This window comes from Protopterus annectens, chromosome 15.part0 (assembly GCF_019279795.1).
Source record: "Protopterus annectens isolate FY-2018-M chromosome 15.part0, PAN1.0, whole genome shotgun sequence".
Taxonomy (NCBI): Eukaryota; Metazoa; Chordata; order Ceratodontiformes; family Protopteridae; genus Protopterus; species Protopterus annectens.
The window spans coordinates 43918096-43943015 of NC_056749.1; the positions used below are offsets into that span (position 1 = coordinate 43918096).

Below are 24920 nucleotides of genomic sequence, written 5' to 3' on the forward strand. Positions count from 1 at the left end.
TTTGATATCCTCTGTCTTACTGAAACCTGGCTTAAACCAGGTACCAAGGACAATGAAATTACTCCTCCTGGCTACAGCATTTTAAGACAAGATCGTCTAAACAAAAAGGGTGGGGGAGTTGCTCTACTTTATAAATCTGAACTACAGGTGGCCTCAATTGACTCCCTGTCTCCTTCCCCTGCCAATGCTGAAATACTCTGCAGCAAACTCCAAGTAAATAAAAACAAAGCCATATACATAATATGTTCCTATATCCCTCCTGGCAATAACTTAAATACACTTGAAAACATCCTTAGCTGTCTCTCCGCTACCTTTCCTCAGGAAACCATAATCTTAGGAGACTTCAATATTGATTGGAACTCCTGCATATCCCCCAAACCCACCCATCACCTCAACCTCTTTACTTTTCAACAAACCATAAACTCCCCAACTAGGATTCACAAATCTACCAATAAACAGGCCATCTTGGACTGGATATTGGTCAACAATAATCCCCTCTCATATAAAACTGGAATACTCCCTGACAATATCAGTGACCATCTTCTCACCTATATTACTAAACAAAAAAATAACAATCACAAACAGGCTAGCTATCGTACTATACGTAACAAAAAAAACTTCATCCTTCAAAACTTCCTTAATGAACTCAAAGGATGTAACTGGTCAGCTCTAAAACACCTCCCACTTGATGAGGCAGTTACCCATTTCAACAACACATTCCTCCAAATTCTTGAGTGTCACGCCCCCTCTCGCTTAATTAGAACAGGATTCAAAGCTGCTCCTTGGCTTTCTAAAGAAACCAAGCAAACAATGTTATTAAGGAACAAACTATGGACAAAACGGAGAAATACTAAAAACCCAACTGACCATCAAAACTTCAAATACCTTAGCAATACCACAAAAAACTCACCCTTATTGATAAAAAAAATTTTACCTCCAATATCAACAAAATCAAAATCATAACCCCAAAAAATTCTGGTCAGGAATCAATAAACTGCTCCATCCAGGGAATACAAACACACCTACTCCAGCTAACTTAGCTCAGACCCCTCCTAACATAATAGCCAATACGTTCAACAACTTCTTCTCTGAAACAGTCACCTCTCTAGCAAAGACCATGGTTCCCCCCACTTTCCTTCAAAAGACTTCTCCTCATAAAAACACCCCCACTCTAAAATTCAGTACAGTCTTCACAACCTACATTCATAAGCTACTTTCAAAACTTAAACCATGTACTCCTTCAGCCGACCAATTACCAGCTGAATATCTGCAGCTAGCAGCAGTACTAGCATACCCAGTCTCCATCTTAATTAACAGAACAATAACGGAATCTACTATTCCCTACCTCTGGAAAGTCTCCCATATCATTCCACTGCATAAAGGAGGAAACACTAATGAACTTTCTAACTTCCATCCTGTAGCCTTACTATCACCACTATCTAAAATTATGGAACGTTGTATACACCATCAAGTTTTAAACCATCTTCTACACAATAACCTACTTGCAGACTCCCAACATGGTTTTAGACCTTACCACAGCACTTCCACTGCTCTTCTCTCCTTCACAGACTCTATCAACAAAAATCGCAATAACAACCTATTCTCCTCTGCTTTATTTCTCGACCTCTCTAAAGCCTTTGATATGGTGAACCATCACCTTCTGCTACACACTTTGAAATCTCTTTCTCTTGACTCTTTGACATTGCGCTGGTTTAACTCATATCTGATAGAAAACAAGCAGTCCTTTGGGACAGCCATTTATCCTCTCAGCTCCCAGTCACTATCAGGGTTCCCAAAGGATCCATCTTAGGTCCCCTTCTCTTCTCCATATTTATAAATAACCTGTCTACTTCTCTCCCAACATCCACATGCACTCAGTATGCAGATGATTCAACACTCATCTGTTCTGCTGTATCTCCAACTGAACTTCATTCTTCAACCCAAAAAGTCTTTACTGCAGCAGAAAACTGGTTCCAACATATCTGTCTCCTCCTTAATCTAAAAAAAAAACAAATTATTATTTTTTTTCTCCAACCCTTAAGTCTGCCCCTTTCTCCTTTTCTATTGTCCCTGACAATGGCACGATCATTACACCTGATTGTTCCACTAAACTACTAGGATTCACAATAGATAACCAACTAAACTTTGACTCCCACATTGACCTAACCATCAAAACTGTTAATAAAAAGATAGGTGCCCTCTATAGACTTAAGCCCTTTCTTACAGCAACTACCAGGGTGTCTCTAGCCCAAACTCATCTCATCTCTACATTATTGTATGCCTCTCCATCTTTTATCAACCTGTCAAAATCTAAACTTCAGAAACTAGCCACAGCCTACCATAGCATTGCCAGGTTTGCACTTCAAAATCTTATTCTTCTACATCAATTAGTTATCACCTATAAAATTCTCCATTACCCTACTAATACACCCATACTTAACAACCTTGTTGCCCCTTACAGGAATCTTACTTCCCTTCACTCTGCTAACAAACTGCTAGCAGCTACTCTCAAATCACACAATAAATCTGGTGACTCCTTGTTCACAAATGTTGTTGGCTCATACTGGAATACACTTCCCACAGAGCTGACTACTTTAGGCTCATCACAACTTTTCAAGAAACAATTAAAGAACTATTTCAAATCTCACTGGCTTTGCCCTTGCTCAAATCCTGACTGACCTCAGCATCCAACTCTCACTATAGTTCTCTCCATTGCCTTGTTATACATCCATCTCCTCTACATGTCTCTCTCACTAGTACTACCCCTCCTCTGTAGCTCACCTAACATCCACTTGGATATTACTATTCCTATAATGTCACTCTCTCTTTACACCAGATATATTACTGCAACCTGTCATCTCACCTATTATTGAAACCTGTATGTTGCTTCCTGCTGTTCAAATCTGGTTCTTAAAACTATTACCCTGGCACAAAATGTTTATCATAATTGTTAATACTGTAAATATTGTATAGACTCCAGTGTTTGTTATTATCTTTTGTCATTTTCAATTCCTGCTTCTGCAAAGAATATGGCATTAGCGATCCTTACTGTATTTTTCATTTATTAAATTGCTTCTGCACTGTTACTATACTACATTGGAATAGTTCTTTAGATTCTTATAATTGTCTCTTACTGTGCTGTTTTTATGTTATTTACTAGTATATAGTGGAGCTTTTCTCCTCGGGCCTCTGCTGAAAATGGACATGTATCCAGCCAGACTAGCCCGGTCAACAAATGTAAAATAAAATAAATAAAAATAAAAAATAAAATAAATAAAAGAATAAAATAAGCTAGAAATGGTGTTTCATTTATGCATACATTTTAGAAAGCAGAAACAAAAAATCTTCCACTGAATGTTGACCTTGCTGAAATACCAGTTTGTCAAGGGACGATTGCAGAGAGTACTTGTTATGTTCTTTTCTGAAGGAAAGAATCAAAAGATGAGTTACGCTAAAAACAAGGCGTAGCCTACGGATCAAGGATTAGGGGATGGATAGAGTCAATAGAGGAAAATTACTAAAAAAGAGAATATAATATGCTGTGTTCAGGATAGCAAGGCAGTTAAGATTAGTAAGTTCGTCTGACCTGTTACTTCAGAGAAGATGTATAGCACTTGAGCATGAGTACAGAAAACAGGCCATCTAGAGATTATGTCAGTTTAAGTTGTTCAGGACAATCAGAATGATGCACCGCAACTTGAATTGTTTATCAGAACTGTTAATGGAGACAGTATTTGGATATTGTGAACATCTAATAAAACTTTATTAAATTAACTACAGTGTTTGGAGAATTCATGCTAAACAGTGCAGAAGACTTGGTTCATAAGGGAGAGACTGACACCTATAGAAGCACAAGTCTGGGTAATTAAGAATTTCGCTTCTCGGTCTCATGGCATACAGTGTTTCCAGCTACCTATGGTAAAGTACCTTCATATCTAATCTTACATTGTTATATACATAAAGGTATTTTTACAAGAACAAAGACAAGAAGTAGTGAGTTACTAAGGTAGATTAGTAAAGGAAGATGGTAGTGTAATGACAGAAATAAAAAAAAATGTAAAAGGGGAAATAGAAAGAGCTCAGGAAAAGATTATGAGTAGTGTCGTACAATATGTGCAAGAATTTTTTAAAGAAAAAAAAGGTAGTGAAAAAACATGGTAAGTAAAAAGTTAACAGAAAAAGAGAATAAAGATTTGGAAAAGGAGATTTGTTTGAATGAGTGAGATAAAGTATTAGGACAAGTAAATACACAATTGGCTGCAGGCCCAGATGGAATAGGGTATGACTTTATAAAAATTTAAGGGACATACAAAAAAAATTTTAAAGACTTTAAATAAACAGTTAAATGAAGATTTTATGTATGAAGAATTTTGTAGTGGAATACTTAAATTCATATGGAAGAAGGAAGACAGAAGAGAATTAAAAAACTGGGGACCAACAGTACGGAATAATGATGATTGTATGATTTTTTTGAAAAATAATACAAAAGAGATTTGAAAGTAAAACAGAAAGTATTATGATGTATGGCATGTATAGTATAAAAAGGGAAGGGTTGTCAACAATTATCAGTGATAGAGAAATTATGGATGATATTATGAACAGAAAAGAAGAGAAAATTATGGTAGGCAATCTTAATATGACATTTGACAAAATTGGACATATCTTGTGGGTAATAATGAAAGAATATAAGTGAGAAAGTTAGGAAATTATGTATGTTAGCATATAGTAATAATGAGGTAAAAATACTTGTAAATGGCTGGTTAAGCAAAGAGGTACATATGAAGAGTGGTATAAGACATGGATGTCCAGTGAGCTGTATACTCTTTGCATTTTATTTATTTATTTATTTGCAATTTTTAACCGGGTTCGTCCAGCTGGGTAAGAATTACCCTTTTTCAGTGGAGACCCGAGGGGAAAAGCCCCAAACAGACATACAAATACATACGAATAGAGACAAATTAACAACATTACAGAGGAAAACAATATTATGGGTACAATGGATAAGAAAAACAAACAATGAAAGTTTGAGAATATGAGTAAGGTAGGCCAGAGGCATGCATGCAAAAGATTTATGAAAAGGTGTTCTGAGCAAGATCTCTGAAATAAGTTAAAGTAGGCAAAGAAATGATGATTTAGGTGTGGAGTTAGTAGTGTGGGAGTTTTAGGTGGGAGCATGTGAAGGACATTCCCATTTGGAGGAGAGATGGGAGAGAAGCATGGATTTGAAATTGTTGTGGTTAGGTATATTATGTAGTGGTGTGGGGAGATTGTTCCATAGTTTGGCTATAGTGTGGGATAGTAGTAGTTTACCAGTTGGGTGGATGGGTTTGTGTACATGCAGGAGGTTTTGGCCTGTGGATCTCAGGGTACGGGTAGGTGTGTAGGGTGTTAGAGATTTAGCAAGAGAGGGGCATTCTGCTGGTTTAAAGATGAGTTTGTGGGTTGTTGTAAGTTGTAGGTACTTTAGGTGGTTGTGGAGTTCTAGCCAGTTTAGGGTGTGTAGGGAGTGACAGTGATGGGAAGAGTTCTTAGAATTGGTTGCAAATTTGCAGATTTTGTTGTGACAGGCCTCAAGTTTAGCACGTGTCCGAGTTGTAGGTTGGAGAATAGGGAAGCACCATACAAGAGAGAGGGGAGAAGGAAGGTAGATGCAAGGGTATGACGGGAAGATGGAGTAAGGTAGTAGTTGTGTCTGTAGAGGAAGCCGATTTTCTGGTGGGTTTTTATGATTGCTGAGAGGATGTGGGAGTCGAATTTTAGGTTTTCATCGATGGTAATGCCAAGTAGTTTGGTACTAGGACCGATTTCAAGAGGGGTGTTATTGTGGCTTTTGATGGAAAATTGGACTTTGTGGAACTGGGAAGTTTTAGTGGGAAGAAATATCATTAGCTTTGTTTTGTTGGCATTTAGGGACAAGTGATGCGATTGCATCCATGATTCAATTTTGGAAAAGGCTGTTTGGGTATTAAGTAGAAGTTTGGAGGGGCAGGAAGCTGAGCAGATGATAGTGGAGTCATCTGCGTATTGGATGACTGAGGCTTCAGGGATGGAGAGGTGAAAGTTGTTAATGAATAAGTTGAAGAGCAGAGGGCCAAGTACTGATCCTTGGGGAACTCCTGTGGGTGTAGGTAAGAAAGGGGAGGTTGACTCTTTCCATTGTACAGCCTGCTGGCGCGTGGAAAGGTAGCTGGAGAACCAGTCTAGGGTTGAGTGAGATAGATGCAAGTGTGAGAGCTGGGACAGGAGGAGGGAATGAGAAATAGTGTCGAATGCCTTTGAGAGGTCAAGAAAAAGAGAAGATACGTATTTGCCACTCTCATGTGCTAGGTTGACTGTTTCGAGGAAGGAAATGAGGGCTGTCATGGTGCTGTGGCCTGGGCGGAAGCCGTGCTGGGTGGGAGAGAGGAGTTTGTGCTGGATTAGGTAGGGCATGAGCTGGGAGTGGATGGCTTTCTCTAGAATTTTAGAGAGAGGAGACAGTATAGCTATGGGTCTGAAGTTGGTAGTGTCTGTGTTCTTACCACCTTTGTGGAGAGGAATTATGTATGCATAACACCAGATGGTTGGTACATAGGATTCCTGAATGGATCTATTAATGAGGATGGATATGGGATAGGCTACAGATTCGGCTGATATTTGAAGAAAATTTGCTGGAAGGTTGTCAGGGGCATTGCGGCATGGTTTTAGCTTTTGCAGTAGTCTTTTTATAGTATAGGAGGAAAGAGGTTTAAGTGAGAATAGTGGTGGAGGAGGGGGGTGAGAGAGAGGGTTTGGGGTGCAGGGTGAGGGGTTAGTATTGATGGATGGATTGGGGAAAGTGGAGGATAATTTAGCTATACAATCAATGAAACATGTGTTGAAGTTAGTGGCCGTTTCAAGACTTGAGAGGTTGGGATTGGGGCAGGGGTTGGAAGTATTACCAGGGTTGAGTATTGAAGAGATGGATGTTCAGAATTTCTTTGGATTGTTTGAGTGTTTGTATTGCAGACTGCTGTAGTAGTTTTTGCGATCTTTTGTTATTGATTTTTTGGCCAGGTTACGAAGATGTTTATATTCTTGGAGGGTGGTGAGGTTTTTCTGTTTTTGGTACAGTTTCCACTTTTTGTTTCTCTGAGTGATTATCAATTTAGTTTCTTGGGATAGCCAGGGGCAGGAATTTGTTTTGATACGTTTGGTTTGTAAAGGGGCTACTTTATCAAGTAAGGTAAGGAAGGTTTGGTTAAAATATGTGACGGCGTTATCTAGTGGAAGGATTTTCAGTGGGGACCAATTAGTAACCTTGAGGCATTCAGAGAAGATTTCGGGGTTGAAGGAAGATAGGTTACGGGATTGTTTGAAAATGTGTTGTTTTTCTGTGTGTGAGGATAGGCGGTCAGTGAAGGCTGGTAAGTGGTCACCTAGGGGGTCTGGTATTACACCAGCTTTGAGATCTGGTTGGGATGTGTTGTTAATATCCAATCTAAGATGGTACCGGAGGAACCATCTTTGTTTGGCCTAGTAGGGAGGTCTATGAGTTGGGTGAAATTGTAGAGGTTGATAGAGTTAGATAGGGTATCTATGAGGAAGGAGGTCCAGTTAATATTTACATCACCAAGAATGTAGGTTTCATATTTGATGTTTGAGTTAAACCAAGAGAGGATGTCTTCCAGAGTTTTGGTATTGTCTCCCGGTGGGATGTAGATGGAGCAGATGCAGATGGATTTATAGTTGTTAAGTTTTAGAAAGCCTACAGTCATTTCTGCATTGGCAAATGTTGGGATGGGGTTGGTCAATTGAGTAAAAGTGAGACTGGAGGAGTAGATAATTGCTACGCCACCTCCTTTTCTATGAGTTCTATCATTGCGTATAATGTGGTAGCCTGGAGGAAGGATTTCATTATCTCTGATGGAGGGTTTGAGCCAGGTCTCAGACACAGCGGTTATGTCTGGCTGGTTGTAATAGAACCAGGCATGAAGGTTGGGGATATTATTACGGAGGCTTTGTGCATTTAGGGTCATGAGGAGGATAGTCTTGTGTTTGTGTTGATTAGAACTTGGGTTAGGGTGGGTACAGGTAGGGGTTGGGCTTGGGTTAGGGTGGATGTCACCTGACAGAGAGAGTGAGATATGAGAGAGGAGCTGATTGAAAAAAGTAGAGGATAAAGGGAAGTATGTTTTTTGTGGGGAGGGTTGTCTTAGAGAAAGTGGATAAGAGTGCGGTGAGGAGATGGTGATGTAGGGAGTAAGGAGAGTTTGAAAAGATTGGATGGGCTGGAGGAGTAAAGTTCTGAAGAGATCTGTGAATATGAGTGGGATATATTTGGGGGATGTGAGGTGGTGGTGTGTGTGGTTAGAGGTAGATATGTATTATTGTGGAGGCTAAGTTGGGTAACGTAGGTTAGGGATATTAAAAGGGTAGATAGTAGTAGAGCTTGTTGTGGGAAGGTAGGCATTGCAGTATATATGTGTGAGGTGTGGTGTATGTATGAGAGAGGGTGGGGGTGTGTATGAGATTGGGGTGAGTATGAAGTGCTACACTCATCATGCAAACTGTAATGTTCCAAAGGTCGCTCTTTTTCTCTTGAAAGTCCACCAGTTTCACAAATGTAACCACCATGTCTTGTTCGCTGCTCTCGGACATTTGCATGAAAAGGTAACAATGACCTCTGCTTGTACTGATAATTGTGCATCAGTCCCATATCTGAAGAATTACTGTTTTTCTTCTTCAGGTATACTGGTTCTACTTTCACAGTACAGCAAACCTTGGGAATTTCCTCTGGAAGACCCAGTCTTAGCTTTCCTGGTCCCCATCTTGGTCCCTTATAAAGTATAGAAAGCTTGTTGTAGAAACCAGGTGCGATCCAAAATGTATTCCAGATGTGAAGCAGGAGCTGAAACAGGTCAGCTGAGATGGCTGTAGTGATGAGAGCATATGGACCATTCACCAGACCTCCACACACAATCAGCATAGCAATTGTGGTTCCAATTCCATTCTGACCGACATTGTTATACAGGAACAACATGGGAGCTACTACAATGAGCATCACACAGCAGGATGTCGCTCTCCCTCCCGTGTAGTTAGAAACTATACCTGCAATTATCCCACCTAAAATTCCTCCAAAATCAAAGAGCGTAGATATATCAGCAGCACCTTTTGAATCCAAATGTGCTACGTTGGGAATGAACAGTGGTAGCCAGTAAAGGAAGGTGTAGCTGACAAGCTTGGCAAATAGTAAGCAGAAGGAAAACTCCAACACACCTGGAATTTTTGGGGCACTTACAAAGCTGATGGCAGTGGGCTCTTCAATGACAGTGCCCCGCTCTGTGGGTATGTTGATACTGCCCTCTGCTGCGTGGTTTGGGCTCCTAAAGAGTTCCTCATCACTACCATTTCTGATTAATGGTGTCTGTTCAAGTCCTTCATGGTGTTGAGGAGGACAGCAATCCACATCTTCTTGACATTCCACTGTTGGCTGTGGTACGCTGTTATCTGCTTCACTGCCATCAGATGGACCTGCTGGCTGTGGTATACTGTCAACTGCTTCACTGCCATCAGATGGACTTGCTGGCTGTGGTATGCTGTCATCTGCTTCAGTGCCATTGGATGGACCTGCTGACCGTGGTATGCTGTCATCTGCTTCAGTGCCATCGGATGGACCTGCTGACTGTGGTATGCTGTCATCTGCTTCACTGCTATTAGATGAACCTGCTGACTGTGGTATGCTGTCATCTGCTTCACTGCCATTAGATGGACCTGCTGACTGTGGTATGCTGTCATCTGCTTCAGTGCCATTAGATGGACCTGCTGACTGTGGTATGCTGTCATCTGCTTCACTGTCATCAGATGGACCTGCTGGCTGTGATATGCTGTCATTTGCTGCATTGCCATCAGATGGACCTGCTGGCTGTAGTATGTTGTCATCCGCTTCACCGCCATCAGATGGACCTGCTGGCTGTGGTATGCTGTCATCCGCTTCACCGCCATCAGATGGACCTGCTGGCTGTGGTATGCTGTCATCTGCTTCACCTCCATCAGATGGACCTGCTGGCTGTGGTATGCTGTCATCTGCTTCACCTCCATCAGATGGACCTGCTGGCTGTGGTATGCTGTCATCTGCTTCACCTCCATCAGATGGACCTGCTGGCTGTGGTATGCTGTCATCTGCTTCACTGCCACCACATGGACCCGCTGGCTGTGGTATGCTGTCATCTGCTTCACTGCCATCAGATGGACCTGCTGGCTGTGGTATGCTGTCATCTGCTTCATCGCCAACAAATGGACCTGCAGTCTGCACACAGCTTTGAGAGTTGTCCTGGGCATAATGTGCTCCCTCGGCAAGCTCACTGGACTCTTCCTGGTAGTAATTGTATTCACCGTGCTGTCCTTCAGAATCTGCCCACTGTCCCTGGGCATTTTCATCATGGGCTGGCTGACTAACTGCCCACTGTGCTCCAGCAATTGCTGTACTGGCGACACTGGCAGCACTAATCCGATTCCCTTCAGGTACCGGCACATCCCTTTTTGTCCCCTTAGCAAACTCTACATTAATAGTTTTTCCATCAATACTCAGTGGAGGGTCCAGTGACTGAAGGATCTGCAACAGCTGTGCTGCTTCCACTATGGTTGCAAGCTGGACAAATGCAAATCCACGGTTCAGTTGTGTCTGCTTATCTTTAATCAGTCACACATTAGATGCACTAAGTACTGCGTATGGTGACAGGGAACTAAGGATGGTCTCCAGACTTGTATGAGGGCTCAGATTCCGCAAAATGAGAGTATCATTTGCAGGTTCTGATAAATGCTGGGATGGCTGTGCCTGCTGTTGACTTCGCTGCTTCTGAGATGTCACCTCATCAGGAAGTGGCAACAGACCTGGAGATGCCTCTGCAGCTGCTTCTGTCAAAGTCTGCAGCAGGGACTTTTTCGAAGTACTCGCTTTCTGCTCAGCTTCTGCTCTTGGAATTCCACACTTGAAGCATTTGTCTCTTCTTTTGAAATTGTAAACACGGCATTTAGTACACATCCAGTCTTCATTCAGTTTAGGCTTAGGATCACTGTAGTACATAGCCACTCGATGCCCAAGGACAGTCAGGGACCTCTCTCTGATGGTGATCATATTGATGATGCTTAGGATCATATTCTCCACCCAGATCTACAACCACATCACATGTGGCAAGGAGTTTTGGGTCTCATGTCCGTACAGTTTCAGCATCCTTATACTCCAGTAGACGTCAAGCATATGAATCATATTATTATCATAAAATGGGTGCTCCTCTCCAAACTCTTTCAAGTGCTTTTTCTGTTTTTTATTTAAAGTGTCGATATATTGAGACTTGTACTTTCTTTTTCCCATGATGGAAACCTTAAAATGAGTGCTGCTTATCCAAAATCAAGATTATATAATTGGATAAATATAATCCCTCAATCCTTACGGAGCTATATCGCAGATGGGCCAACCAAAACAAATCGACATTTCAAATGTGATAGTATGTGAAATACATTACAAAATTAAGGAAGTGGGGTATAAAATACCTGAAAGGTTAAGAATTCCAATTCTGTTAACATATGCAGATAACATTATAGTAATTGCAAAAAACTAATTTTGGATAAAGGGAGTAATTTATACAAACAAGTGTCTAGAGATGATAAGTATGGCTTTAAATAAAGAGAAAAGTAAAGGATTAGGTGATGTATTAAAGATTGAAGTATGTATTTTACAGTGAATGAAATTGCTGTGTTAGGTATAAAATTTGGGAATAAAGATGTAAGTAGAATTTAATGAGAAAAAACAATGGAAGAAATAAAGCAAACGTCTTTTCTGGAGAACATATACATTATCATTCAGAAAAAAGGATTATTGGATAAATTCAGTACTGATGGAAAAATAACATACTTGGCAAGTGTATTTATGTTGCCAACAGCATTTGAAAAGGAATTATTGCTGATATTTCTTCATTTATATGGGGTTCTATACTAAACCCAGTAAAAAAAGTGTGTTTTGTATGTAAATAAAGAAGAAGGAGGTTTAGGGTTAATGAACCCAGTGGCATACATTGCTTCATTAAATTTGTACAAAGTGTTAAAGTGGTTAAATATAAAAGATGATAGATTAGTAGTCATTTTTTTATAAATATAAGTATGAAAAATTCTGGGGTATGGTAAAAAAGTACAAGAGAAAAAGTGTATAAATGAAGAACTAAAATGTTATCAAGGAAAATATTTTTGTGGAAAATAAAAATTGATGATATAGAAAAAGATATAAAAGTATAGTATAAGAATGTGATGATAAAACATTACTATGCAAAACCATGGGAAAATCTAACAGATGAAAAAAATGAAAGCTATAAAAATAAGCAAATTGTGTAATCAGAAAGTAGAATGTCAAGATTTTTTGAAGAGACTGGTAATAGATAAATATATTTACAATATTTATAAGGTCCCTCCCAAATATATCTACAAACTTGGCATCCACCACATTTATACATCCCTTTGTTCTAAAAGTTTTTGTTCTGTATACTAGAACAGGTCCCAGTACATTGCGTGTGTGTGTGTGTGTGTGGGGGGGGGGTTTAGTAATACAACTGAGAGTGGGGGCTGACAAAATAACAGGTCTGAATGGTTTGATTAATATCAAAGGTCATTTAAAAGATAGAAGGTTAAAAATCAACAGATAAATGTTTTATATTTATGTGTCTTTAAATTGATCTTTAAGATGTGATTAATTGTTGGACTGACCTTAGGTTTTTATTTGCTGTTTCTTATATAAAGTGTAGTTTATTTTTATAATAAGTTATTCTGAAGAAGTCTTTTGCGGACAAAAGCAGAAATTAAAGGATTTGGCTTCAGTCGTGGGTTATTACTATTATACAATAACATTATTTAAACAATGTCTTTGTATAACGTAGCTGTGGTGTAGATCCACGTTTACTGATGTACTGCGCATGTGTATGGGACTTGCGTTTCCACAGCTGCATAGTACATCAGTGCTGTTAAGGAGAAGCAACAGAGAAAAGAGAATCTCCATCGCTGTTGTTGTTTTCCTGCTACTCTCAATGCAAGAAACCTGGACAAAGCTCAACAAAATGGGAGGGGACGACAAAGGTCCAAATATAAGGACAGATTTTATTGCTCTTTTAAACTTAGAAAGTTACTGGAACATGAGGTTTTGTGTTAGCATGCATTTTCTGAAGGATGTGAAGCCTAAACCTCAATTGTCTGTCATTATTTAATGAAGCAAAAGACAAAAAATAATAAAATAATGACTTTAATCCTCAGTGGCCTTGCCAGAATTTTTTTTCTTTTAGGAGGAAAAGAAAAAAAATTATGAGGCAAAAATCCAGACATTCTGCGAAAATCTGGACAGTTGACAGTTGTAAAACTATGCTGAGATTTTTGTATCTGAATTTTCTTACATTTTGCTCTGTCCTTCATAGCATACCCTAACTGAAAAGTCTGGCCACTTGGATGGTACTTCACCGGCCAGACCTCCTTCTATTGGCATATGCTCGATTTACAACAGGCATGCTTATTGGGCTGTGCAATCAGTGTGCATGTTTCTGAATGGCAATAAGCTGTTATTGTATAATCCAGGTTAGTAGGCATCATTCCCTGGCCGCATTCGCTGTTGGCGAGATCACCTCATAGGTAAGTAATGGGCCAGCTGCCCTTCTGGACCATTTTAAATATAACCAATTTCCCAAAGCTGAGAATCAAACCATGAATATTGTGTCTGTGAGGTAAACAATTTAGCCTTTATACCTACCAAACAGAGTCACTTGTGTGGCATGGTAATTTGATTAACTGCAGTTTTGAGTGACAGCGGTATATGCTCTGAGTGATGGTTAACCCTGCAAAGAAATGTCAACACTGGAATTTAACACCTACTAAAACACAGACATCCTACACAGACAATATTCTTAACTTTCCTAACTTCCTGATTACAATAATTTACTAAAATGTTCCAGATACTTGCTTCTATTCATACCTCTCATCTGTACATATCTTTGCAAAATGTCCAGATTTTTGTCTCATATTTTTGGTCTGTTTCTCATAAAATTGTGGTTTTCTGGCAAATCATTGAGGGTTGAAGTCAGAAAATAATGACAGACATTTTGAGTTTCAATATTCACAGCCTTCAGAAAATACATGCTAATGCAAAAACCTGTTAATAGATCAACATAGATCAAGAGCAATATTTAAAAACTGTCCCTGTTTTTGGGCCGTTGTCCCCCATTATTTATGGCTATGCCCAGATTTCTTGCTCTGTAAGGTTGAGGTATGTTCTGTACTAATAACTTTTACATTGAATAGATCATACTCTACAAGTACTAACTAGCACTGGGATCTAGTCACTGTAACTCTACAAATACTAACTAGCATTGTGATCTAGTCACTGTAACTCTACAAGTATTAACTAGCACTGTGATCTAGTCACTGTAACTCAACAAGTACTAACTAGCACCGTGATCTAGTCACTGTAAAGATCAGTACTAGCGTTGCTATGTGCACTGGACAATTAATACTATTGTATTTTAGTACCCTGTGAAACAAATAACAGTTATAAATATTTTGTTTGCTTTGTTGGAGTATTATACATATAATATCTATACATCATATTAATTATATTATATTAGGAGATCTAAACATTGATTGGAAAGCTGCAATGCTGAAAACCCCATTAATTGTATAAACCTTCATGGATTCACCCAACTCATTCAAACTCCCACCAAGAGAGACAAAACTTCAAACAAGCATTCCATTCTAGACTGGATACTCACAAATAAACCAGACCACTCTCCTCACTCAGACTGTCTCCCAGGTAGTCATAGTGACCATCTCTCAACCTACTTACTAAGGCAACGGCTTAACCCCACCAAACTAACAATATATTGGCAGATAAGACGCACAAAAAAATGGACCTCTACCACTGCCTCTATATCCTTAAATACTGCAACAGGACCCCTCTCAAAGTACTGCCCCTAGATTATGCCACTAATTACTTCACTAGCACCTTCCTATCTATTCTAGATTAACAAGCCCCACCCAAGACCATTACAGTTAAATCAAACTTTGCCCCATGGTTAAGCAAAGAAACCAGGTCACTGCTAAAAGTAAGGGACAAAGCATTGGAATACTGGCAAAAAAAACAAATCCCAAGTTACAAGGCAATTCTACTATGAACTAAGAAACAAAGCTAAAAAGCAAATAAAACAGGACAAAGTAAACTATTACTCTGAAATACAAACTAAGCACCACAATAACCCCCAAAAATTCTGGACTGCAATTAACAACATTCTCCAACCTGGAAAAGTTATCACACCCCCTCCCACCTGACTGTATAGCCACACAGTTTAATACCTACTTCACAGAGACTATTCTACACCTATCTGGCAGCCAAACCCCTACTGCCACCTCAAAAACTTTTACACCTCAACAAAACAACTCCAGCTTCTCCCTTCAGCCTGCCTCAATGCAGACTATTAAAAAAATTCTTAGGAAACTAAAACACACTTCTCTGCTGACCACTTACCACCCGAGTTCTTAAAACTAACTGCTAAAGTAATTGCATACGCAATCACCATTCTAATAAACAGATCTATATTAAAACAATACATTCCAACCATCTGGAAAACCTCATATATCATTCCACTCCACAAAGGTGGCAATTCTACTGAAGTGTCTAACTACAATCCTATCACACTTCTATCTCCACTATTTAAAATAACTGGAAAAAAATGTTCATAAGCAAATCATGGATCACCTAGCTGAGAACAAATTATTAACCATAACACAACATGGCTTCTACCCACATCATAGTACCACCACTGCACTTATGTCATTGACAAACACAGTTAACCACAGAAATAATAGTAAGCATGTATCTTCCATCTTCTTAGACTTATCAAAAGCTTCGGATATGGTAGATCACAACAAACTCCTACATGCCCTCTCTGACTTAGCCTTATTCCATTCTACTCTTACCTGGTTCCAGAGCTACTGAACTGGAAGACAGCAAGCAGTATGTTGGCACCAAAGTCTCTCCCCTACTTCCCGTCACCCTAGGAGTCTCCCCAAAGGTCTATCTTGGCCCCCTTCTTTTTTCTATATTTACAAAAAAACCTTCTGCCACAAATATCCAATATGCTGATGATTCCACAGTAATATGTGCAGCCAAAATCCTTCAAGAGATACAAACACTCACTCAATCATCCTTCCTCAAAACAGAATCCTGGCTAACAAACTCCCGCTTATTCTTAAACCCAAGTAAGACAAAACTCATGCTATTCCATCCCAATAAAACTACTACACCCAAAGCATCTTTCTACACTGCCTCCGCAAATAACACTATTATCACCCCCTCTTCACATAACAAACTACTGGGTGTGGAAAGACACCAACATGAGATTCGACATCCACATATCCCAGTCAATTAAAAAAGTCCACAAAAAAACTCGGTACACTATATAGGAACAAGCAGTAGCTCACACAAAAAAAAAAACCCACAAGAATAATCATTGCCCAAACTCATTTCACCTCAACTTTTCTTTATGCATCACCCATACTTATAAACCTCAGGAGAACTGAACTGGCAAAACTAGAATCCTGTTACAACAAACTAGCTAGCTATGCAGCAAACACTACATTCAGATCTCACCACTGCTCTGCCCTTAAACAATTAAACTAGTTAGAGCTTCCCTAACTTACACCTGTCCCAGTTTAACATGGCATATAAAATCTTTTACCATCTTGAAAAAACTCCATCACTCCAAGGTTTACTAGAGTCTTATTCCTGCGCTCTAACAATAACCCCTCTTACAGATCTCAACAGCACACAGTCTCCTCACATTACATTGCCAAGATTTGGAATTGTCTACCTAGTAACATCACACCTAGCATTACTTTAACTAAATTTAAACAAACACTAAAATCCCACCTCACAAGTAAATGGCTCTGCCCCAGATTAAGAATTTCCCAATCCTCTTAGATAGCCTTTCTTATACTAACACTACTATCCTTGACTTCATTGTTGATTATGTATACTATTACTACTGTTAACTTGGGAGCTCTACTAACCAACAAAATTGTGTAAATATAGCTGAGCGGCACTTTCTGTCACCATGTTAAATTTTATTCCATCATACTTTGCTATGAATCTCTGTAAACATATACACTACGACCAATTGTATATAGTGTTATATATTTTCTTAACTATGTTTTCTTCTTGTGTATTTCTCTGTTTGGAGCTTTTCCCAGGCCGCCGCTGAAAAAAGGACAAGTCGTCCAGTTGGACTGTCCCGGTAAACAAATGTAAAATAAAACAGTTGCTTCTTTAAGTGGGCGGACTTGTGTTAACAGAAGAGGCGGGGCGACGTAATGAGATCTTCCTTACAGGACGGTACGTCCTAAATTGAAATATCGGCGCGAATATGGTGTGATTTTCTTCCGTTATCGTGGACCTTCTTCACATCCTTTAGAGTTGACCCCTCACTATTACCCGGGGCATATTCGGTGTGATCCTTAAGGGACACTGTTGTTTGCTGAATGAAGTCTAGTCGCGAAGAGCGCCGGCGCGATGCCAGCATTGCTTGTCTGTCTGTCGTCGCTGAGAGTACAAAAAGCAGCCCGAAGGCCAAGGAAGGTCAGGACCGCCGTGAGAGCCTTCGGCCACGGGTTGTCCATGAGCAGAAGACGGACGAGGACCTGTTGGAGGAAGCTGTGCAGTACTTCAAAACAGGTAACGTGTTTGGTGGGATTGACGGATAGTGTATTGCGTGACGTAATTACGTTGTGGAGAAGGGGAGGGGATTTACTGCTTAATCATGTTGTCAACAGTCTGTTTTGTTTGTAGTTTAGAGTATATAGTGTTATACGTCATACGTCTGTATGTATTTTAAGATATGGCTAGAATACCTAGTCTTGTACAAGCTAATGGTTTTGCACAAATTTATACACAATTCTTATGCTCAGAGTTTGGCTCATTAGTTTCTTCATCCGGCCTTGGACATTTAGCAGACCACCTCGCCTTGTGGAGATTTCTTCTTTTAAGAAGACATTTGCTGATTTGTCCAGTCTGGGAACGAGCCAATCTTCGACTTACGGCACCTTTGACTGTGGTACCTGATATGTATGTACACCGTTTATCCAAGAGCCCGGATGTTTTACTGGCTCACCGGCCGTTTCGCACAGGAACGGGCGTGGCCAGAATGATTGACATAACTAATGCCTGTGGGGGTATGCAAATGATGACTGGCATGCCATGAACATTTGCTAATCTGCATGTATTACTTGTTGATTAGATTCTTACAGCTGGAGTATTCATTGTATAAGGGGTGCAGGGGGCGTGCCCCCCCCCAATGAAGATTTCGTTATATACTTACTGTCTGTTTTTTATAGCAGGAGTATTAATTGTGTAGGTATAGGGACGTTTGTATGCTAAAATTTTGCAATACATGTGTTAAAATACAACAAATACTCATAAAACAAGTCCTCAGATAAGTCACAAAGTATACTGACATCATTGGATTTCCGTGAAATGGGTGATCACCCACCCCATCCAACCACTACCTTTCTTTCCACTCCACTAACTACCTTGATTATAGCAAGCTCAGGTGCTCATACGCTTAGTACTTATTATACAGCAGGAACTTCTTATTGTAACATTTGTCAATGTCTGTTATGTACTTCGCAGATAAAGATTCTTTAGTTGTTTACTGATGTACTATGTTCTTCATCTGTAAATATGTTGTAAGTAATTGCTATGTTATATTGTTAATCGCTGTGTAATCTAACTATGTAACTACTGTCTGTTTATTTTAACTGTGGAGCTTTTCTCCCCTGGCCTCCGCTGAAAATGGACCTACGTCCAGTCGGATACTCCTGGTCAGTAAATAAATTTAGTGCGATCTGTGACTCGCGCACCTGTCAAATGTCACACCATTATTTACGGAAACCTGCCTGGTTAGTACTAACGTTCCCGTTAGTTTTGTTGTAGTGTACACTGCTGTGCTCTCTTATCGGCGATTTTGAAGTGTATTCTACAATGGCCCCCCCATTAATATTCAAAGACGTGCACGCTGATTGGTCAGCGTGCACTTTGTAAATGGAAAAAGGTCCGGTCGCCCGGACTTTTTCCATTACTATAACTTTTTTTTTTTTTACAGCAACGGAGAACGCAAGATCTCCGTTGCTTCACACTGTCTCGCTATGTTAAACGAGTTTAACATAGTGAGACAGCTTTAAAAAAAGCAGCTGAGATCTTGCGTTCTCCGTTGCTTTTGCCCAAAGCTCTGATGTACTGCATAGGCATACGCATGCGGAGTACATCAGAACTGCCGCAGAATACCAGACGGCTGCGGAAGGGCAGCAAGGAGGTATTATACAATGCCATTATTTAAGAAAAGTAATTATTTTTTTTCTTAAATAATGTCATTGTATAATAGCAATAACCCACTTCTGTGTGTGGGTAATGCTGGATTTACCCACGCCCTCATGACCAAACCACACCAACCGTGGGTAAATCCAGCATTACCCACACCCAGGCGTGAGTTATTGCTATATTAACCCACCAGTTAGTTTGCGCAGGAATGGGCGTGGCCGCTGTGATTGACATGTTGGAGGGTGGCAATTAAGAATGGTAATTTGCCGTGATTGACATGATGACAGGATTGTAATTAGAATTTTCTGACTGATATGAAGCCCTCACAAAAAGAAAATATTTGGTTATTAGACTCATAAACTAAGGGAACACTTAATCACCCCCCCCCCATGGGTGCACTTGTACAGACATGCCTGCCTACTTACCACCATCCAGGAACTGCCCTCAATGATTTGCTAGTGATTTGCCATAAGAAACGGTTAACAAATATGAGGCGAAAATCTGGACAGTTGACAGTGGTATGTTGGCATTCAGCACACTTGCACACATTGCAGTGATTACACTGGTTGATACCAAACCGAAGATAGTAGTACCATTTCCACAATACACAGCATGCCAGAATAAAGACCACCGATTGCTTCCTACAAGTGACAGACAAGTCATCTCTTGCAAAAATGCAAAACAAGTACTGTACTTTAGCACGGACATGCACAGACTCAGCAAGCCCAGTCTGTCTCAGCTGCTCCAAATAAAAGCAGCTACTTAAAACATCACAGCAGTGGTGGTGGGAAAACAAGAGTTTTAGGATATCCAGGTTAATCATGCAAAATACCGAACGTTTTCACAACATTTGCTTTTAATGCATAACAGAAAATAGCTGCACCGACACCCTTCCACCCTTTTGTCGGCATAGACTGAATCTAACTTTTTTACCGCATAAAAAAAGTAAACTTAAACACAGTGATTTTATTATTTACCGTTAAACCTGCAGTGAGTCAAACGTTCAGTAAATTCAGACTTAACTTGTGTTAGTCCTATTCCTACCTAGGGAAAATGACTTGGCAGCTTTCAATCAAAAGGTGGGCGGTGTACTGCCATCGCTGTCACAGGCGGGGTTTGGGCGAGGTGGGTTAATACACTTCAATATCACCCTCTTATCAGCATGAAAAGTCATTCTGATGACCACCATTTCATAGTGGTTCTTCATTAGGACAGATGGACATCAACCAGCTGGGGCGGCATTTGCTACTGCGCATCTGGTGAGCCAGTTCACTGCAACATTGGGGGGGGTAGCATTGTAAGCTTTGAAATACAAGGTATACATTTTAGGATGGTTGTTCAGATAAGATGCACTTTTCAGATTCTTTCAGGAGTGGGTGTGTTTTATATGACTGGCAGTGTGACTGACAGTAGTTGTGCAGGGGAAAGCCCTATATTTTTGGGCATGCTGAGAATGTAACCCTTACTTGAACGTTGTCAGTTGTTAATAGTGTTGTTAATAGTACCCCAAGTAGTACCACTATAAATCCTTGGCCTTGAACAAAATATACATAATTTTTTTTATGCTCCTGATATAACTATACTTTATGTTTTTGATACATTGGAAGCTTGTTTTAACAGATTAAAATGAGACTGACCGTTGTTATGCATTATGTGACCTGGGTACTGAAAGGTAAATTTTTCTTGATAATTTGGTTTCATTCATGCTGGGTTCAGGTACTTCAGTTTGTTGCTTCTTCAGCATAAAACTGGTGCCATTACTGTATGCTCTGCTTTCACAGCAGGTATGCTGACTGCAAGGGGGATAAACAAAAGTAGCCGTCAGTGGCCTAACTTTACCTGGCCAAGTCATTTGACACACTACCCCACTCGGGCATTGTTGACCAACTCAATAGATTAGGTGCAAACTCATACGCCCCCCACTGGACAGCCAACTAGATCACACACAGGACTCGGGAAGTTACAATTTGGGAGTACTCCTCTACAAAGAGGTCAGTCACAAGTGGAGTCCCTCGGGGATCACTCCTTGGACTGCTCCTTTTGGCATTTACTTTTCAGAAGTCAATGTCAATGGCCTCTGGCTGACTAAATTTGCAGATGATTGCAAATTAGAAGCTGTCATTCAATCCCACACTGACAAATGTTCTGCAGGAGGGACTGACACAGACAAACTGCTGTTATAGTCTTGGACTAAAACTAAATGCCAAGAAATGCATAATAATATCCTTTGGGAAGTCATTCATCCCTGGTAACTATCTTATTGACAACACACCCCTTAGAGTTAACCCAGTAGTCAGGGACACAGATAGTAATCTAGCCTTTGACCATCGTGTGTCTACAGTAGTGAGGACATAATTTTATGTTGTGCAACTTATAAACAAAGGTATGGCATCCAAGTCCAAGCAAGTCATTGTTCCACTATATTTGGCATTCATCAGCCCAGCCATTGTGTACATTGCCCACTTTTCTATGTGGAATGTCCACAGAGATTCCTCACTAAAAGAATACAGGGTACAAGTAAAATGTCCTATGCAGACCATCTCAAGGCCCTATCTCTGTATTCTGTATCCTACTTGTTTTTTATTTGTTTAGCATTTGTTTACCGGGGAAAGTCTGACTGGACACGGGTCCTTTTTCAGCAGAGGACCCAGGGAGAAAAGCTCCGTGAGTAACAGTAAATTTTAATGCACACATTATACAAATCAATGTATAAAGTAAACAAAATATAGTATACATAAGAAAATACAAATTTGTTACATCTTTACAACAAAACCTAGGCTTTGAACATGGCTAGTAGGTTCATAGGTAGGTACTAGGCTATATGCCTGAAGGCATTTATAACCCTAGCTGGAAAGTGTTAGATTTTCTAACCACTTTGGCAATGTGATTGTCAAAGGAGAGGTTACCATCTACTTGGGTCCCCAGATCCCTTATTACGTCTTCCCGTATTTAAGGGGGGCTGCAACCTATGTGGTAGTTTGTGGGTACTATGTTTTTTCCATAGGGGATGACTATGCAAGTTTTGGCATTTAGCTTAAGGCCATGGTTTTGACACCAGGTATCTGTCTCAGCGAGAGCCTTTTGTAGGATGTCTGTGTCAGCCGGAGAGTCAATTATAGCCCCTAGTCTGCAGTAGTCTGCAAACTTGGTCAGCCATAGTCCTCCTGTGCTTGCCTGTACCTCGGAGAAGTTTATGCCAAACAGGAGGGGTCCTAGGACTGAGCCCTGGGGAACTCCACTTGTAACTGGTTCAGACCCAGCTCCCGCAACTCTTACCATGTGGGTTGTGTCTTTGAGCCAATTGGCATCCCATCTCGTGACGTAGGAGTTTTATGTTCAGGCTGGTGAACTTGCTTATAATACCTGAATGGGGAATGGTGTCGAAGGCCTTTGTGAGGTCTAGGTAGGCTGTGTGGACCACCTTTCCCTAGTCTATAGCCTTGGTAACTGTCTTAAAAGTCCACCAGGTTTAGGAGGCATGATCCACCCTTAACAAAGCCGAACAGGGTAGGGTCCAGTGTCTGGAGGTTCCCAATGTCTCTGTTAATGAGATCCGTGATGATGCACTCCATAGTCTTGCAGACCAAGCTAGTCAGGCTTATAGGGTGATAGTTCCTGGGGTCTGTTGTGTCTTGATGCTGTGTTTTTGTCTTTGGAGAGGGCTGTTTTAACGTGTCTGTGATTTCAGGGGCACTACATTCTTCTGGTATGGTTATGGGCCCTTTTGGGGGTGAGAGGGGGGTGAAGTTTGCACTGAACTTGTCTGCCAGGATGTTGGCGATTATTGGTCGGTTCAGTGTATTTTGCGCCATTCTGCACCAACTCTGAGCAGATCTGAGAATTGCCACTTAGATTCTTGACATAGCTGAAGAATGCCTTGTGGTTATCTTTGGAGTCCTTGGCAATTTTTCTTTCGAAGCTAGCCTTGGACGATTTTATGAGGGATCGTAGTTTCTTGCTGATACTGATCAGGGATGTCTTCCTTCTTGGGATTTTACTCTTTTCTGTACTAGTTTTCTCCTTCTATTGTATAGTTTGTTTATGGCAGGGGTCCACCAAACTGGTCTCCTTTTCTTGGAGGAATGAGTCTTGGTTTTGCTTGGGATAGCACGATCCATGCTTTCTTGTAGATGCCCATAGAGTGCATTTGTAAGGGATTTTGCAGCTTGGACAGCGTTCTCCTTTAGCATGGGGGCTTTGAAACTTTCCACCTCGGTCTTGAGTAACATGAAGTTTGCGTTTGAAAAGTTTTTCACGGTGGTTTCTTTGACCAGGGGTGGGGGAGGAATGTAGGTATCCAGAGTGGTTAGTTTATGGTCAGATCTAACCAGCGAGGGGTTTACCTCCAGTGTTGAACACCGATCGCCCATGTTGGTGATGACCACGTCCAATATGTTGTCACCTCTGGTGGGGGTGTTGACCAGTTGATCCAGGGGTTAGAGTTTATAAATTCTAGGAAATGTTGGGCAAGGGAGTTAGTACTTGAGTTGTTCTCCCAGTTAATGTTTGGGTAATTGAATTCACCCAATATCAGGGTGTTTGGTAGGACCTTTGTTTCCCAGTGTTTCCAGAAATGCGGAATGGGGGTCCTGGGACATGTTGGGGGATCTGTAGCAAGCTACAATTTGGATTGCAGTTTTTCCCGTTGTTAGTTGCATGTGAATGATCTCTGAAGCATCGTGCTGTGCCACTAACCTGGAGGTGTGGGTATCCTTGATGAATATGGATACGCCCCTGCTTTTTGTATTTCGGTCCGGGTTTTGTGGCCGAAATGTATGGTATGAGTTGTAGCCTGGTAGTGCTGGGGTGCTCTCTGGAGCTTTAAACCAGGTTTCTGTTACTGCACATATATTGATTTTCTCCATACTGAGGAGTGCCTCGAGTGCGTGCAGTTTGAGGTTTAGACTTCAGGCATTGAGTAGCATTACCCTCAGTTTTTTGTTACTTGTGCTATTTACGGCAGTGGGTTTGTGTTTTGAGCCTTGCCTAAAAAAGGCACTATGGGGGTGGCAAAGAGCCTTGGCCAGTATTCGAAAGCCTAAGGGTGACAGGTGCAAGCCATCTCTAGTGAAGCAGTGTGGCTTGTCGAGCATATCATCCCAGACTGACAGACACTGGATCCCCTTTGAATGATACCAGAAGCTTAGCCAATTGTTGAAACTGATCATTTTTTTCTTGGTGAGGGCAAAATACTTGTCAGGGTCATACCGGCCTGGGCTACGTGATCAGAGAGCTCCTCCACGTCTCTTTTCGTGTAGTCCATGGAGGTACGGCTCAGGTCATTCACACCAACATGGACAATGACAGAGTCATATTTGTACTTGTTCTAGAGTGACCTGAGTGCTTGTGTTATGTGGCGGATCCTGGCACCCGACAGACAGCTAACGGTAACCTTCTTGTTCAGCCTAGTGAGTGGGACTTCAGTGTGCCTGACTATAGAGTCACCTATTACTAGTGTATTGGGTATGTTATTTTGCCTTAAGGGCTGTGATTGCATGGCACACTGGTTTTGTGAAGTATGTGTTTCATGGTTTGTGTTGGGGGGAGGAGGTTGCTTGGATATCTG

At 40.7% G+C, this 24920-nt stretch overlaps 1 protein-coding gene across 1 annotated transcript in view; it reads left to right on the forward strand.

Moving 5' to 3' along the window:
- Positions 1-17358: 17358 nt before the first annotated feature.
- Positions 17359-24920, forward strand: part of CENPI (centromere protein I) — a 2543587-nt gene continuing 2536025 nt past the window's right edge. Inside the window, exon 1 of the mRNA XM_044057225.1 lies at positions 17359-17713. Coding sequence (XP_043913160.1) covers positions 17521-17713 — 193 coding nt within the window. The 5' untranslated portion in view covers positions 17359-17520. The remainder of the gene's footprint in view (positions 17714-24920) is intronic.